The following is a 17407-nucleotide window of genomic DNA, read 5'->3' on the forward strand; positions in this document are numbered from 1 at the left end:
GACCACATGGGACAATGCCCGCTGTGTGAAACAGTGGAACAGGCAAGTCCGTGCACTGGGAGCCTGGGCGTGACGGCTGGTGCCACAGGTTCCTTCAGGGTGATGGAGGCGCTCTCAGATGCTCGGGTCGGCAGACACGCAACTCCACCAGTGAATGAGAAACCACTGAACTTTACCTTGAGAGCCTGTGAATCGTGTGCTTTGTGAATTATATATATATATTTCAACAAGTCTTCCATGAAAAATAGAAAAAGGTAGAAACGCTGAGACTGAAGCTCACTCTCCCGGGACAGAGGAATCGCCTGGTGCAGCCGGGCGGGGCCAGAGCCCAGGTGTGCACGGTTCCTCCGCAGCGATCTTCCCTCTGCTGTCAGCTCCGTTGCCAGAGCCACAGCTACTGCAGAGTCACAAGGAACTCGGGGCTGCCCTGGAAGATTTTTACATAAGTGGACACTTCAACCCAAGCACCTCCGTCGCGGGGCCAGGCGTCCCTCTCCTGGAGCTTCGCCCTCTGACTGGCAGGGCTGCACAGGCACACCCCACATAAGCCACCTGCTCTCCGCCGTCCTGTGAGAATGCCACCCGTAGCTCTGGGGTGTGGCCTGTACCAGCGGCCGTGCCCCTGCAGACCAGGCCTCGCCTGCGCCCACGCTGTCTCTACTGCTCCACCGGATGCCCTGGCCCTTCCTAGGAGGCTGACGGGCAGGTGTGAGCTGGAGGTCACAGTGGGGCTGAGCAGGGTGGGTCCGTCCCAGCTGTCACCACCCTTGGAAGATCAGCGGGGCCTGCAAGGAAACTGTCCTGGTCCCTGGCCTGCACATTCCGGGTGAGGAGGACCTGGAGACCCAGGTAACTGCAGGCCCCTGCAGGTCCATCTCAGGCCTGTGTCTGCTCAGGACAGCGGCAGCTCTATCCAGTCCCCCGTTCCTTCTATTCTGTCCACTCACCCGCTGCCCAGCTCCAGTGCCCGCGTCGGCATGGGTAGCTCCACCTGAGGCCTTTCCAGAGGGTTGGGCTTCCCGGGAGCCAGGCTCCTGCCCTTTCCCCACGCCTCCCGCTCGGTCTGCAGAGTCTGGGCCCTGCCACAGCTAACCGGCCTCCCTGTACCAGACTGCAGGGCCTGCGCACTGGCGCCACCTCCCCGGGAAGCCCGGTCACCCCACACTCTCCTGACCAAGCCCTCCCACCAGCCCCTCTGCTTCTGCGCTTCCCACCCCCCACCAGTTGCCCCCACATCTCACCCCTGGTCCTCTGAGCGGTGACTGCTCCGTCTGCCGCAGCACCACCTCCTACCAGATAGACTGTCTCTTTGAAATCATCCAGTGCACAGGAGGGGAAACTGAGTCTCCACAACCACCAAGAGCCACCCCACTGGGACCTGACCCAGTCCGCGGACACCAACGTCCACGTGTGCACCGCCCTTGGGGTCAGCCTGCACCTCCCACTAGATGCTTCCCACAGACTTGTCCTCAGCAGAGAATGACCATCCTGCCGTGACCGATGTTCTCTTTAGATTTAACCTTAGTCCCCAAAAAAGGGCATCTCCTTTCTCCATTTTGCCTGCCAACACATAAAGCAGAAAAGATTCACAGTGACTAAGAAGACCAAGAATAAGAATAATATTTTAAAATGTTATGCAACCCTAGCTTGATGCTCTGAGAATTCCTGTCAGATAACTTAGCACCTTGTCTAGGAGCAAAGTCTAAAGTTGGGATTCTTGGAGTCTCTTCTCCCTAATGAAAATACCTAATTATTGTATCTCTGTTCCCACACAAATAAGTTTCTCCACTGAGTCTCTGTGGCGTACTGTGGTTGCAAATCTTCTCAGGGAACTAGGGTTTTACAGAGGATCTTGTGGGGGTGGGGAGAGTGGGAGTGTTGCAAAGAGAAAAGTCTCAAAAGCTAAAAAAATAATTGTGTAGAAAAAGAAAACTTAAGGAAAATCACATTCCCATAACAGGAGATGTGATTCTCCACCGTGGTTCGTGGATCCGATGACCAAAACTTGATACGTACCACAGTTGTGTTGAGCTCACCGTTTGGAAACAAAAGATAGAAGCTCTGGGTATCTTTGGAAATGAGTGTAAGAGCAGCAAAGACCACCAGAGCCGACTGTGGTGCTGAGGGGCCCTCGGGAGCCCCTGGTACTGCAGAGCATGTGGAATTCTAATTCTGCCCCAGGACGAAAGTGCCTTTGGAAACTACTAGAACTAGTGAGTGAAAACAGCAGTTTATGGAAGACAAAATCAGTCACAGGGGTCACTGCTTCAGTGTGCCAGCCTCGAAAGCATCTGAAAATGACATTTTAAAAACATGCGCATTCAAAATGACATCCCAGAAAGTTTACTCAGGGAGACTTTTTTCTTCTTGCAGTCCTGGGGTCAAACCCAGGGGTGCTCTACCACTGAGCCACATCCTCAACCTGTTCAATGTTTTTATTTTGAGACAGGGTCTCACTAAGTTGGCCAGGCTGGTCTCAAACTTGCAATCTTCCTGTCTCAGCCTCCCATGTCTCTGGGAATACAGGTGTGCACCACACCTGGCCTTAGTAAGACATTGAGCAAAAGATGTCAAGTGTCTATATATTTGAAACTACGAAACACTATTGGGACATTTAAATAAGACATGAACAAACAGACATACCATGTTCATGGATCACAGGACTCATGATCAAGATGACAGTCACAGTTCCCCAAAGTGACCTAGAGAGCCAATGTGACCCCAGTCAAAATGCCAGCAGGCTTTTTAATGGAACTGACAGGTGATCGTGAAATGTCTGTGAAAATCAAAAAGACATTACGATAGCCAAAACAATGTTAGAAGAGAAAGACAAAGCTGGAGACTTAAAACTACCTGATTTCAACTGGGAGAGGAGGCATTTGCAAGTAGTCAGGGATTCAGGAGGCTGAAGGAGGAAGATCACAAGTGCAAAGCAACCTCGGCAAGTTAGTGAGACCTGTCTCAAAGTAAAGAATAAAAAAGACTGTGATATGGCTCAGAGTTTCCCTGGATTCAATTCCCAGTACCTAAAAATAAAACAGTCTAATTTTGGAGATGGAGTATAACTCAGCAAGTGTGAGAGCTTATGCCTAGCCTGTGCAAGGTCCTGGGTTCAAATCCCAACAGCAAAACAAACAAACAAAAGCCACCTAACTTCAACACTTACTAGAGAGCCACAGTCGTCAGGATAGTCTGTTGTTGGCCTAAGCGAGACCCCAGAGGAACAGGACTGAGCCTAAAAGTAGATCCACACTCTACAGTTGGTCTCAACAAAGACACAAGGTGGTACAGTGGAGAAAGAAGAGCCCACACATTAGAGGCTAACACAGCAGAACAGTAATGCAGCTGTCCTCGCTGCAGCCCTTGATGGACAGGTGGACGTGCGGTGCTGGGGGTCAAGCCAAGGGCCTCCCACACGCGAGCAGATGCCCTTCCACGGACCTACACCCCAGCCCTTTTTGATATTTTTAACTTTTGTGCACAGAGGCATCACAGAAAAGAAGTGGCAAACCCTCGAGGATGGGTGTGATCTAGAGCTTTTGTGCCCCTTAATGGAGGGAGGCACATCCCGGAGCAGTGACTGGCAGCCCTGGGGAGGAGGAGGGGGTCAGGGGCCCTCTGCTTGGCCATACCTCATCCTGGCTCAGGAATTCCTGCCCTCTTTTAGACAGAAAGGGGAGGACAGGGCATTGGGTTCCCATGTGTGGTCTCTCAGTGGCCTTCTGCTCCGGATGACCAATAAGCCAAGTTCTGATCCCCTTCAGAACCCAGCCTCACTGGGGACAAACGTCCAACTGGCAGCTAAGGAAGTGACTGAATATCGAATGATTTCAAAGACTCGTTTTCCTGTTTGTTCATGTGGTTTTGGTTGAGGCAGTGGTATTGCGAATGCCTTAAGTCTTTTAGAAATGATGTCCAAATGAAATGACATGGTTTCAGAATCTGCTTCGACACAAGAAAGGAGGAGGGTAAAGGGGGATGAGACGCAGATGAAAGAAAGTTGTGTTCATAGATGCAGAAAGATGCATCCACTTCGGTGCCTCGGCTAGTACCTGAACCCCTGCACTGGGTGCATCCTGTGGAGTGGGCTTACTAGATCACACTAACAGCGACTTCAAGGAAATCCAGCAAAGAACTAGAAAACAGAACTGATTTCATGTGTACAAGGAAGGGTGTAGTGTTCATGGTGGTTGGAAACACAGGTCCTGGAATGAGACAGACGCCTGTCATTACGCCGTGTGCCCTTGGTTGAGTTGCTCAGCTTCTCTGAGCACAGAGGAGACCAGCTACCTCTTCCCTCTTTGTGAGAAATAATGGAGATCTTGCTAAAGTATTGTACGCAGTGCCTTCAACAAAATAAGAACCACTTAAGAACTCGAGTAGGGGTCGTGATACCACTGAGGTGCTTACTCTGACGTCCAGGACATGGACACAGGGCGTTAGGAGAGGGTGTTGGGAAGGACCTAAGAGCACAGTGGCCTGCCTGGAGGAGTGAGCGGAGGCTGGGTGTGGACTCCCAGACTCCCAGCCTGGCTGGGCGGGACTCCCGGCTGGGGAGCTTGGGGTGCACATTTCCATAGGCGAGCTCCTAGTTAGGAGCCAGCAGGGACGTGCTGTGACGGCAGGCCAGAGGCAGCCCAAGGTGGGCCCTGAGCAGGGATCCAGGAGACGCAGGGCCCCAGAACCCCCGGCCCTGCCTTCAGGGTCATCACACCTCACTAGGCTCAGAGGCCTGGAGCCGCCGGCCCTCACCCTCCGCCTGGTGTGCAGCCGCTGGGGCAGCCCCAGCCAGTGTGGCTGGAGCATCCACAGGCCTGCGTTTAAGGAGTGGACAAGCAGGCCTTCTGGTCCAGTGCAGTTTGTCCGCTGCCCCAGAGGGAGGGCCGCGTGGGGACCCAGCTGTGCGCAGTGCCGACCTTCAGGGGCTCCTCCTCCCCTCTGGTCGCCACCCCCACCTTCAGGTCCAGGGGCTCCCCATAGAGCAGGTGAGCAGGATGACCCCTGGCGGTCGAGTTCTCTCCTGGTGGCCCGGCTTGACTCCAGCGGGACGTGTCTGAGCATCCACACATGCTTCTTTTCCTTCTCCAGGGCCTTTCCTGACTCCTGAAAACCAGATAAAGGGACCACTCTCCTCTTTCTCACTGACCAGGCTAGAGTGCTCAATCCAGTCTTCATCACCATTGGAACCTATCATAGGGAGGATTCCTGTGTGAACGCCTGCAAAGCACTGTATGGTATCTGTGGTTCCCACATCTAAGTCAGTGAAATTCATTTCTGAATGTAGTCCATCACCTGCAGAGAAGTCAGGTGCCCCAGGGCTGGTGACCCACCTCTCACTGTGATGCAGGCGAGGGATCTGTCCCAAGACCCTCCTGATGGCAGCCCAGCCGAGGCTTCTCCTGTGTTTGGGGGGAACATCAGAGGAACATTCCAGAAAGGAGGCATAGTCTAGGGAGACAAGATAGAAACAGGTTCTGGTGGAGTCTGGATTTGCTGCTGACGGTGATGGACAGGTCTAGAGCGCAGCCCGCACCTGAAAAGATGCTCTCCATTCAATGAAGTCCAGGCAGGAGGGAAGTAAGCCAGGGCACCTTCCAGGAGGTTACCCAGGGCACCTTCCAGGGGTTTGTAGCTGATTTCATACTTAACATTGTGGTTTCTTCTTCCACCACTGCCTCTTCTGTCCCTCCCTATCTCCCTCCCTCCTCTTCCTCTTCCTCTTCCTCCTCCTCCTCCTCCTCCCCTCCTAAGTATAAGGGTACCTCACAATATTTGGATCCACTTTTTTTTTAATATATATTTCTATATATTTTAATTTTTGTATATATTTTAATTTGATATATTTTTATTTTTTAATATATATTTATATATTATATATATTTAAATGTTGGCAGACCTTTATTTTTTTATACACAGTGCTGAGACTCAAACTGAGGGCCGCACACACGCTAGGCAAGTGCTCCACCACTGAGCCACAACCCAGCTGGCAGACGCACTCTTGAATGGAACTGTGAATCTCTAAGAACATGCAGTGGGCAGGGCATGTGTCCAGCACCCTGTCCCCTGAACACTCAGGTCCTGCTTTTGCGTTTGGCACCTAATGTGTTGTCTGGCTCCCCAGCGCTGGTTGATTGGACTTGGGTAATGTGGATAATCTGAGTTCCTAGGCCCCCTTCACTTCCAGATCGAAGAGTCTTCTCTCAGAGGTCGCTCGACTTGACGGGTGAGGTGGAGCACTGGCCCCTGGCTCTGGGGTGCACACGCCTGCACTCACAGTGATTATCACTACAAAGTGTAGACTCACACGTTTCAGGTTTATGAAACCAAAGGCCAGAGTGCATCCACCTAGTCGCCCATGTCCATTCTGCTAGTGGCTTAGAGAAAGGCCAAGAGACAGCTGCTGGACAGAACTTAAACCTGCCCGTCTCCACATCCAGTCGCCGGTACCCAGAGTGCTGACGCTGAGCTTGCTTCATTCACAGTTAATGACTGGTCTTTTCACTCCCGAGCCCCCCAGGGGACCCCGTGGAGCAACCGGACTGCGGCTCCTCTCTGCCCCGCTGGGGAGGCCGCAGCCCCACGCGCATGCCCCGTGCAGTGGCTGCTCTGCTCCGCTGGGGAGGCCGCAGCGCCCGCCCTTCTCACCGCCGGCCCTTCTCACCGCCCTTTCTCGCCGCAGGAGTTCTTCGACCACGTCAAGAAGCTCTGGGACGACGAGGGCGTGAAGGCGTGCTTCGAGAGGTCCAACGAGTACCAGCTCATCGACTGCGCCCAGTAGTGAGTGGCGGGGCTCTGCGGGGGGCAAGGGGCGCAGCGCTCTGGGCTGGGGCAGGCTCCTGGGGTCTGCGCCGAGCCCTGGGCATGCGTGTGACCCAGGAGGCCGTGGTGTTTGCGGCCGTGTTTACGGGAGCAGGGCTCTCCAGGTGACGCTCTCAGGTAAGGTCAACACGTGTGACCAGGCCAGACCCTTGGAGGCCTGCGGCCACCTCCTTATGTTACTTAGCTGGTGATGAACATGACAAGCACATATTTGAGGGGAAAAGTGTAGAGGAAAGAAGGGAGGGTCCTGCGGCCAGGGGCCCTGCCGCCCTCCCAGTGTCTTGTGCTACCTTCAGACACATTCCACCACTGCAGATGGTAGCGCCCCCAAAAAAGTGTCACTTCATTGGCACCTTCTAGAAACGCCTGTTGCTCTGTTAACAAGACTGGACACAGGGTTGTTTTATGTGGCCCTTTGGCCAGCAAAGAACTCAGCCCCTCTGAGCGTGGAACCAGCGGGGCAGCTCCCGTGTGAATGGCCATTGGAGGAGGAGCAGGGGCGTGGTCACCACCGGCTGGGCACCGTCAGCCCGGGGCGTGGGGCACCAAGCAAGGTCAGCATGCAGGCGCTGGGGAGGGTCCCCGGGAGCTGGAGGCGGAGGAGCTGGGCGTGGATGGGAAAGGAGTGGCCACCAGAAGTGAGAGGTGGGCAGGGGCTGCCTCGGGGCTGAGGCCCCACAGGGAACTTGGGTTTTCTTCCAAAGGCAGCGGGTGGCTGTTGGCTGGGTGAGGGAGGGAATGGGGGAGAATGACACAGAGGAGGCCCCGGGGCCTGTCTTGCCCTGCAGGCCTGCTCGCTGCCCCTGACAAGCAGTTTGGTGGTCAGAGGTCAGGGTGCTCAGCTTGTCACACTGAAGCCTCGCCTGCTCCCTGCTGACGAGGTGGAGCGCATCCTCTGTCCTGTGTCCGCATGTCTGGAAGGCAGGCTGGCGGGGAGGTCAGAGCTGCTCAGTGTCACCCAGGAATTTCTTTTAAAGCACACACGGGGGGACGGGGAGGGGGGTGTTTATCCGCGCATCACCATGGTGATGGAATCAGCAGCATGATCTTAAATAGAATGTGGAAACGTGAAGGTGTGAGTCTGACGGCGTCCAGACGATGCACCCGTCCAGGGGGCTGCTCGCGAGACTCGGGCGGATCGTGCTGGGGTGGAGTGACCACTGTCCTCAGGCCACCCGTGTAACCTAAGCAAACAGCGGTCAACGCCCTCGGAAGCCTGCCTGCCCCAGGGAGGCGCATCTCCTGCTCACGTGGCACCAAGGCGGAGACCGAGGCCCAGGGAGGTGAACTGAGGGGCCTCGGGATCACAGCTCCCCAGAAACAGACAAGGCCAGAGTTGAAAGCTGCTGCTTCCCTCAGTCTGTCCTTTGGCAAAGGCCTCCTGCAGAGCGAGACCCCCTTCAGGCCTGTAGGGTGAAACGCGGTCAGCCCAGCCTCCCACTGGCCTCCTCGGCCCGGCCCGCAGAATCACGGAGACGGGGTCCAGGGTGGTCCCTGGCTCTCACCTGAGCTCGCTTGTCCGTTCAGTGGAGAACCATGTTGGGTCTGCGGCCTTGCCTCTTGAGGACTATCTGGTTTTGGGACAGAGGGAGGGAGGAGCTTAAGAACAGATGGCATCTCAGTAAAGTCGTCAGGCCAGTATTAGCCGCCAAGGCATTCTGAGTCGCTGAAGGAAGAGTCAAGAACAACAGAGATCCTGCCTCATCACCACCGCTTGATGAAAGGAAGGAGGGGTCTGGTCAGATCAGCGAGGGACAGAGCTCAGCGCAGCCTCAGACCACAACACTCTTGCCCATTGTCCAGCCACTGGACTTTGAGTCCCCCAGAGCGTGTCTCCTTCAGCTCTGAGTTGGGTGTTCTTGCAAAGCCGGTGCTCAGCACATGTACCTTGAAAGTGTCACTTAGCAGCTGGGTTGCATGCTGAGAACCACCTGGTCGGTGACCTCGCCTTGTGCAAAGGTCCTGAGGCACACACACCCGGACGGCCTGGCTTTCTGCACACCGGGTTGAGTGCTGGGTGGATGGATAACAGCAGCCTGTTGCTCAGGCGCATGGTGCTTCAAACGGCTGAGCAAAAATCAAGTCAGGAGAAGCGGGAGACATGGTGGGCACAGCGCGCACGGGGCTGCTGCCCCAGGCACCCAGCTGGCCATGTTCCTGTCAGCGTCGTCCTCTGTAAGCAGGATGGCGTGGCAAGCCCTCGAGCCAGCAGCCACCGATGACTGCCACCGTGCACCGGCGGCAGGGCGTTCCCTCCAGCACGGCCACAAGCTTGTGAGGCCTGCACTGTGCGGTGACATCAGGACAGCTGTGACGTCACCCACAGTGGGGACCCCACTCCGCCGTCACCTCGGGGTCACCCTCTCGCCTGCAGCCTGGCACTGATGGAGGTGTCATTTCCAGCGTGACCGCACCTGGACTGGCAGATCCAGACCCCAGAATCGACGCACTGCTGACGGGCAGTGCTGACCGCCGCCTTCAGAGGCCCCGCAGCCCCGCTCCTCCTCCCCTCATCCAAGGGCATGGGGCAGACCCAATGTGAGCCTTGGGTGACCAGGTCACTGTTACCTCGTGGGACCAAACCTGGAGACTCACCACGGAGGGCCTAATACCAAGGCCTGCGAAAGTCCTTCCTCCTGTGACCCAGTTCCCGGGAACATTTGAGGAACGAGAGATTCTTAGTGGCATCCAGGTCCTGCTCCAGCTGGGGAGGCGGAGCTGTCTGCTCAGAACGTGGGAGAACCTAGCAGTTGCTCTATGGCATCCAGCAGGACATCCTTAAGTGTATACCAAAGAGAATTAAAGACATGCATTGACACGGAAACTTGGGGGCACGTGTTCACAGCGACCTCATCCATCACAGCCCGAGTGAAACATCAGCTGACTGATGGGCACACCAAATGTGAACTCCCAGACCATGGAATATTATTCACCACCACAAAGGAAACAAGTGCTGATAACCAGCTGCAGAACGCATGAGCTGGAGACACGGTGCTGAGTGGGGACACCAACGCCAGGTCACACGAGAGTGATCTCGGGTACAAGTGTCCGCGGAGGGCACAGCCTCGGAGGCAGCGTGGTGCCAGGGCGGGGAGGGCTCCTCTGTGGGACAGAGGCCGCTCTGGAATCAGCTGAGGTCGCACCACCACGTGGGTGCTCTAAACCAGACTCGTGGCTTCAGAATTGGGAGTCGGTGGGAGGCAGCATCATCTGTGTGACCTGAATCCTATCTCAGTGTCAAAAGGGGGATGGAGAAGGAGCATGGAGCCCAGGGCGGGGACGCAGCAGGAACCAGGCTCCCCTTGGGCCTGGTGCATCTTGGTGAGGACCTGGCCCATAGTGGCCTCCTCCTCTGGCCTCCCGCTGGCTCAGGGTGCCCTTCCACCGGCCGGTTAAGGTTCCCTGCCTCTGGGGCCTGTTCTTCAGATGGGTCAAGCAGCAGTGGCCAGCACCACACCCCAAGCCTGCAGGTGGGCAAACACCGAGGGACCCCCAAAACCTCATGAGGCTCAGATGGTCTATGCCAAGGTCTGTGCTGGGCTGTTGGGGGTGAGGAAGGTGGGGTCTGCGCAGTGGTGTCGAGAAGCAGCGTCCAGCCAGAGGCACCTGGGGACAGCTCTCAGCTCACTCCTTCCCGAGAAGTGCCAGGGCCGGCCCCCTGCCAAGCTGCTGGCCCCCTTGACTGACTGATCAGTGTCTCTGGGCAGGGCCAGCCAGGCTGCCCCAAGGAGCCCCTGGGCGTCCCTGATTTCAGAGCAGAGGCCGTCACTGCGGCCGAGTCTGAAGCACCGCGCTTTCAGTGACCAGGGGCGTCTGTGGGGCTGCAGGCTCACAAATTAACAGAGATTATATTTGATGCACAGTTTCCCAATCCCTACTGTGAAAATTACAGCTCAGACTCTACTGAATTATCCCCAAAATGCACTTCCTCTCAGTCGTAATAATAAGTGATTATGTAACCATGGAAACAGCTATTTTCGGAGAGAGAAAACCAGAGAAAATTGGATCTTCAGAATAGCTTTATGAAGTCAGGCATTGCTCCATGCAACTCCAAATGCTTCAGCTCTGCGTGCAGCCTGGTAGGCTTTGTACAGGTACGTCAGCTCGCTCAGGAGCGCATCCATTTGAGTAATTGGCTTTGAATACTCCCAGAGAGAATATTCCAGAAAAAGGAAAGGGGGGCAGGGGATCAGGTGATTCTTTGGCCGCAGGCCCAGGTCTGCCGCCGTCACTGGCTGGGAGTCTCCATCGCCACCTTCACTGTGACCCCGACTCCAGCCCGGGGGGCTGGCAAGTCCTGGAATACTAGGCTTCAGGGACAATCTGGAAATTATCAGCATCAACAAGATTTTAGCTTCAACTTTGTCTTTTGCAGGTCATTTTAAAATAAACTATCATTTTAAATGTTTATTACTATATTCTGTGGCATTCATGAAATACGTAACAACTCCCTGGGTGCACACACATTCTCTTCTTGACGTTCATTTTGGCCTTTATTCCTACCCGTGATTTTTGGATTTTCTGTATCTGAAACACTGGAACAGTTTATAGGTGGTACAATTACTCTTTTTTTTTTTTTCCATTTTGCTTATGAAAAGTGAAGGTAGTGTAACTGAAAGCTCAGTCCTTGTCTCCAGTGCCAATTAATGTCAATATAGTAATAAGAGCACAGTTTTAAGAAAGAGGAAAAAGAAGTTTTATTGCTTGGCTAGCAAAGGAGAAACCCAGGGACTCCTGTCCTAGAGGCTGTGATTCTGCCCATCAGCAGGAACAGGGGTTTTAAGGGAGCTCTTCAAAGACCATGTTCCAGGTGCGCCCTGACAGGGGGTCCCAGGGCACCAGGGTCTGTGTGAACATTCACTTGTTAATTTGGGAGATACTCACTTCCTAGATCCCTGGCAGACATCTCCGTCCTATGGAGCAGGTGCTCAGGGTACTCTTGTTCCCTACCCCCAGGTTAGGGAGGGGGAGAGGGAGAAGAGGGAAGGAAAACAGGTCCCTGTGAAAAATGAGCCTCAGAGCTGTGTTCAAAAGGTGACGTGGACCACTGTCACAGCAGCAGTGGAGTAAAGCAGGTGAACCAGGTATCTCAGTGGTAAGTCCCTTGGCAAATATTCATTTCCTTTACCCTTGTTTGGAAACCCCTGTCCTGAAGCATCCAGAAGAAATTTTTGATGTCACTTGCCGCAAATGTTCTTGTGTAAAAAGTAGTTTTAGATCTCTCAGATTGAGCCAGGTGAAGCGGTACACACCTGTAACCCCAGCAACTCAGGAAGCTAAGGCAGGAGGATCGCAAGTTCAAGGCCAGCCTCAGCAACTAGCAAGGCCCTAAACAAATTTAGCAAGACCGTGTCTCAAAATAAAAATCAGAAAGGACTAGGGGTGTAGCTCAGTGGTAGAGCACACTGGGATGAATCCCCAGCACCAAAAATAAAATCAACCATCCCAGAACAAATACTCCCAGTGAACTCCCTGTCTCCTGGTGCACCCTCAGACTTTGTATGAAGCAGGGACAGTCAGGACCAGACCCCGGTTCCCAGCTTCCTCTTCGCGTGTCATGCCAAGTTTCTGATGGTGTCGCTGTTTGTTGTGTACTGCTAGATTCTTGCAGAAAGCTGTGCACGTAGTGTTTTATATAGTAAAATAAAACAAACAAAAGAAAGCACACTTTGAAGGCCTTCAAGCTGTGCATTGTTGTACTTGGTGGAGCCCATGGCGTGCAGAGCCATGGGTGGAAAGCCAGTAATCAGGTGGCGAGGCCAGGCTGCTGCAGCTTGGCGGTGAGCCTGAGCCCTGGCCTCCCAGGCTGCTTGGAGGCACTCTGCGGCCTCCGGTATCAGCCTCCCCAGGGTGCAGCTGCCACACCAGCACCAGTGCTTGTGCACAGCAGCATGCCAGGCATAGTGCCGCACGCCTGTCACCCCAGCAGCTCGGGAGGCTGAGGCAGGAGGAGCTCAAAGCCAGCCTCAGCAACTTAGCAAGGCCCTAAGCAACTCAGTGAGACCCTGTGTCTAAATAAAATACAAAATAGGGTTGGGGTGTGGCTCAGTGGTCAAGTGCAGCTGAGTCCAATCCCTGGAAGCCCCCACCCTGCTAAAAATAAGTAAACTTGCACAGCAGCAGAACCAAATGCAAGTGTCCGAGCAAAGTGGTGCAAGAAACGGAGCCCAGTGGAGTGGATTAGAACAGCGCTTACTGTGGATGCCCCCTGTAGCTTCGCTTATTGCAAGTAAACCAGGAGGTCTCTGTGGCCGTGTTGGTAGAGACAGAATTGAAATCCAGTGGCCAGAGATGGCAGAGGTCTTTTGCCAGGTTCGCCATCCAGTTTATTCCTGCTGGGGAGGGGCCAGCTGGAAACATTCTGGCACATGGGGAGGCTGGTTGCAAGTGGTAGCAGAAACATATTTTTCTGTTTGTTTTCCTTGGAACCACAAGGAACATTTTAAGTTAAATTATGCTGAAGTGTGAAAAGGAGAATCATCAGAAATCTTCCGAGTTGAGTTCATAACAGTCTCTAACAACTCTGCACAGTCCTTTAGCGGGAGTGTGGAATCTCATCGCTATTTTATTTACAGCACTGAGGTGGGGCATGTTCTCCCTTGTGAGACTACGACAGCGGACCTGCCAGCAGAGCTGGTGGCCGCAGGGGCATCCAGCTGTCAGGTGCTGGAGGGGCGGGTCTTCCCCTGTGTGGGAACCCTGCTGTGGGCTGCATCCTAGGGAGAGCAGGGCAGCCGGCTGGTGGAAGAGCAAGTGCTTAGCTAGCACAGAGCTCTGGGTCCCCAGCACACACCCCAGAGTGAGCGGTGCCTCCCTTCCAAACCGCGTGTTTGAAGGAAGCTGGAAATGCGGGGATTGGGTTACAGAAGCACATGCATTTATCACAACTCCACAAAGACACGATAAGACTTGTAGGGTTGTAGGTGTAAAGCTCACATTGAAAGAAAAACTGAACAAACTGATTTCTAGATAATGATCTTCCTGCTCAAGAGGGAAGTGCACCGGGTCTGCACCCTCTGAAATGCATCCAAGAGCTGGGGCCACGGAGCAGCCCGCCCGCTGCTCAGGAGGCTGAGGCAGGACTGCGAGTCTCCGAGTCTCCGCCAGCCTGGGCAGCTGAGTGAAATGCGGCTTCTAGCAGCAAGCACAAAGCCTGGGGGTGCAGCTCCGAGGGAGAGAGCCAGCGCTTCCAAAAAAAAAAAGGAGAGAAAGAGTGGGGGGACGGAGAGAGAAAGAAAAAGAGAGCCTAAAATAAGATGGATTAAGGGATGGATAGACGAACAGGGATATGACTATTTTTTTTTTAAGTACGGTAAAAAAAAATAAGCCAGATATTCTGCTACCTACGTATAATCCCAGATACACAGGGGCTGAGGCAGAAAGATAACTTAAGATCAGGAGTTTGAGACCAGCGTGGGTCACATGGTAAGACCTCATCTCCAAAAAATAAAAATAAATAAAAAGTACAGAATCTGATAACAGCATGATCTAAAAAAAACGCTAGCCAAGTGTTCCCTATAAAATTATCTCAAATTGTTTTATGTTTGAAATTCTCATGATAAAATGTAGGGGGGAGAAATAAAACATACAACTATATGCTATTAGAAGTCTACAGTTTACATAGTAGCACAGTTAATAAATTGGAGGTTTCTGGCAAATTACAAAGACGGGTAAGGCATTCAAGTGTGAGGGATTTCATTACAGTTATTTTTAAATATTTGCGGAATTCTTTGAAACATTTCCGAGGAACCCAGGGAACTCAGATGGAAAGCCACTAACTACTACTGTGACCCACATACAGTTAGGAGGTGCGTCCTGTCTCTCAGCTCCGAAGCCTAACACCCGCCCACAGGAGAGCTGGGGTTCCTGGAGACCTAGAGGAGGGCCCCACACCAGTGCTCACGCTGACCCAGTGAGTTTATCTGCCTGCCTGGCAGGGGAGAGATCACAGTCGCATGAGACTACAGAGCACGACAATTACTTGGTTTGGGAATTCACATTTGAAACCTAAAGATTCTGAGAGCATTTCGGATTAAAATTTCAGCAGGTATTCTGTGACCATTCAGTGCATGCCAGGTGGCGCCAGAACCCAGCTCCTAGGGCAACCCGGCACGGCCCACACCCCTGGATTGTCAGGGTGCACACTATCTCAGATTTTGAGTGGCTGTCCCTAACTTTCCATTTCAGTCCGATTCTCGGGCTAGCGAGTCGTCAGAACCATTATTAAGAGTACTCTCAGGACCGATGATAAAAGACACATAGCTCAAGTTTTAAATGGCAGAGATGCATCTCGATCGACATTTCCCTGGTGAGACACACACGGCCCTTATGCTCCAGAAAAGGTGCTCCCGGTCCTGGGATCAACCCAGTAAGACCCACCAGACACCTGCTCCTGGGGTTCCCACCGAGAGCCAGCCGAGAACACCTGGGCAGGTGTGCACACGGCACCTCCTGCTGCTGGTGGGAATGCAAAGTGGACGCAGCACAGCGGTCAGGAGGGGACCCCAGGTCCCCCAGGACCCCACCCCACTCCTGGTGCACGGTTCCAGGAGGGGAGCCCAGTGTCTCCCCAGGACCCCAGCCCACTCCTACTGTGCGGTTCCAGGAGGGGACCCAGAGTCTCCTAGTTGCACCCAGGGGACTGAAAAGCTTACTTCCACATCACAACTTGCAGAGAAGTGCTCAGAGCGACGCTGCTGCAGTCGGCAGTGGGGACGGCCCCGGGCCCCGGCCTGGTGGTCGGGGACAAACGAGCTCTCCCGCAGGAGTCACCTCATGCTCCGAGGGAGCAGGCGCTTCACCCGAGGACAGCTGTGCCGCGCCAGGGAAGCCAGGCCTGAAGGGCCACGCGCGGTCGGTTCCTTTCATATGAACTGTCCAGGCTGGGGTGCAGTTGGGGTCGCGCCTCCCTCGCACACGGAGGTCTGGCTCAGTGCCCAGCACCACAGAGGACAAACACTATTCCTGAGAAATGCCAGAGCAGGCATGTGACAGCGACAGAGGGCAGACTGGGGTCCCTGAGGGCCGAGGGTTGGGAGTGGGTCGACGTGACTCGGTGGGCCTCGCTTTCCTTCCGGGGTGATGGACGTGTCTGCGGTTGTGGGGATGGTCACGTGACTCTCGGTACATAAAAGCCACTGAGTTCTGCACCTTCTCTGACATGAAGGTGACCATCTAAGTCTGCCTGCTTCCGTGGTCTTCCTAGTTAACACGGAGGAAACAGCAGAAAGAGTACCGCCTGCCATGGTGGCAGAGTGCTCAGCAGAAGTGAGGTTCTCCTCACCCTTCCACAAGGTGCCTCGCTGAGGGCAGGGCACACTCTGCTGAGTGCCCAGTGGAGAGCCCCAGGTGCCGGAGTCCACGTGGCTTCACCTGGCCCTCACCCATGTGGGAGGGGCAGAGGGAGGAAAGAAACAGAAGAGCACCAGCCGGATTCAAAGTGTAGATGTCTTCAAACCTCGGAATGGCTCCTGCTTGTGTGCACCAGCAGGTGGTCATACGCCGTCTGCTTGGGAGGGACTTACTCCCCAGGCAGGGCCTGGCCTGTCCCGCAGGCAAGACACTGTGGCGCATCCGCACTTCACTCTCCGGCCAGGGCCTGTGGGTCTTCAGTCTGGCTGGGCTAGTGTGCCGCTACTAACTGCGCACGTGGAACCACATTGCCCACAACAGCATCTGGCATGCGGCGGGTGAATCTGTAAACAGCTGGATTTTCATATTATAACTGCGCTTCTTAGGCTTTCTCTACCACCCTCGCCTACCCCTCTCATGTAAGCAAAGTTAATGTTTCTGTGGAGCTCAGCTAGTTCAAGTATTTTATCTGTTCACCCCAGCATTCTTCACAGTAGCCAAAATGTGGAGAAAACCCCAGTGTTCATCACCTGACGAATGGGTAAAGAAAACGTGGCAAAGCCATCCAAGGGAATATTATTCAGGCATAAAAAAAGAAAAGTTCTTAGGACTGGAAGTGTGACTTAGTGGTAGAGTGCAGGCTTAACACGTGAGACTCTGGGTACCACCCCTAGGATCAAAAACCAAACCAAACAAAACAAAAAGAGGTTCTGATACACCCTCCTATGTGGCTTGCTTTAGAACAGAAGCATTTACTAACTCAGAGAACTATGGGAAGTACATTACGTAAGTCCTTCCCAGGAAAAAGTTAGAATGTGTTCACAAGATCAAGAAATGTAATGAAAGCTTTAAAACAGGGTAGGGTGGAAGGAGGCTACTCTTTGATAATTTCCTATCAAAAACAGCATTCAAAGAGGAAGAAAGACCTTCCTTGGGCTTCCTTGCACCAGTGGTTAGAACTGGATACCTTTGCTCCACTGGATTCCTTTGATCGCATAGTAACCAGGATCTCTGATGCCGACAGAAAGCTGCCTTTGAGATATAAGCTTCATTGCATGATTATGCTCCCTTATGGAAATCTGAGCACAGGGTTTCCATGTGCAGTTGAGTGAGGGGATGCCCTCGTTTCTCATCCTACGTGATATTAATAAAAACCTCGTACTGGGCGTCACTTCCATGGAAAGGGAATGGAAGATCCCTCCCTGGCTCCCTGAGGCAGGCAGCGATTGCTAAGGAG

At 53.8% G+C, this 17407-nt stretch overlaps 1 protein-coding gene across 2 annotated transcripts in view; it reads left to right on the top strand.

Moving 5' to 3' along the window:
- GNAL (G protein subunit alpha L) overlaps positions 1–17407 on the top strand; it is a 133322-nt gene that overhangs the window by 85898 nt on the left and 30017 nt on the right. For both annotated transcript variants that reach the window (XM_079108873.1, XM_079108874.1), the window contains exon 5: positions 6680–6777. In XM_079108873.1, coding sequence (XP_078964999.1) covers positions 6680–6777 — 98 coding nt within the window. The remainder of the gene's footprint in view (positions 1–6679; positions 6778–17407) is intronic.

The sequence above is a fragment of the Sciurus vulgaris genome (genome assembly GCF_902686455.1).
Source record: "Sciurus vulgaris genome assembly, chromosome: 13".
In the NCBI taxonomy this organism is placed as follows: Eukaryota; Metazoa; Chordata; class Mammalia; order Rodentia; family Sciuridae; genus Sciurus; species Sciurus vulgaris.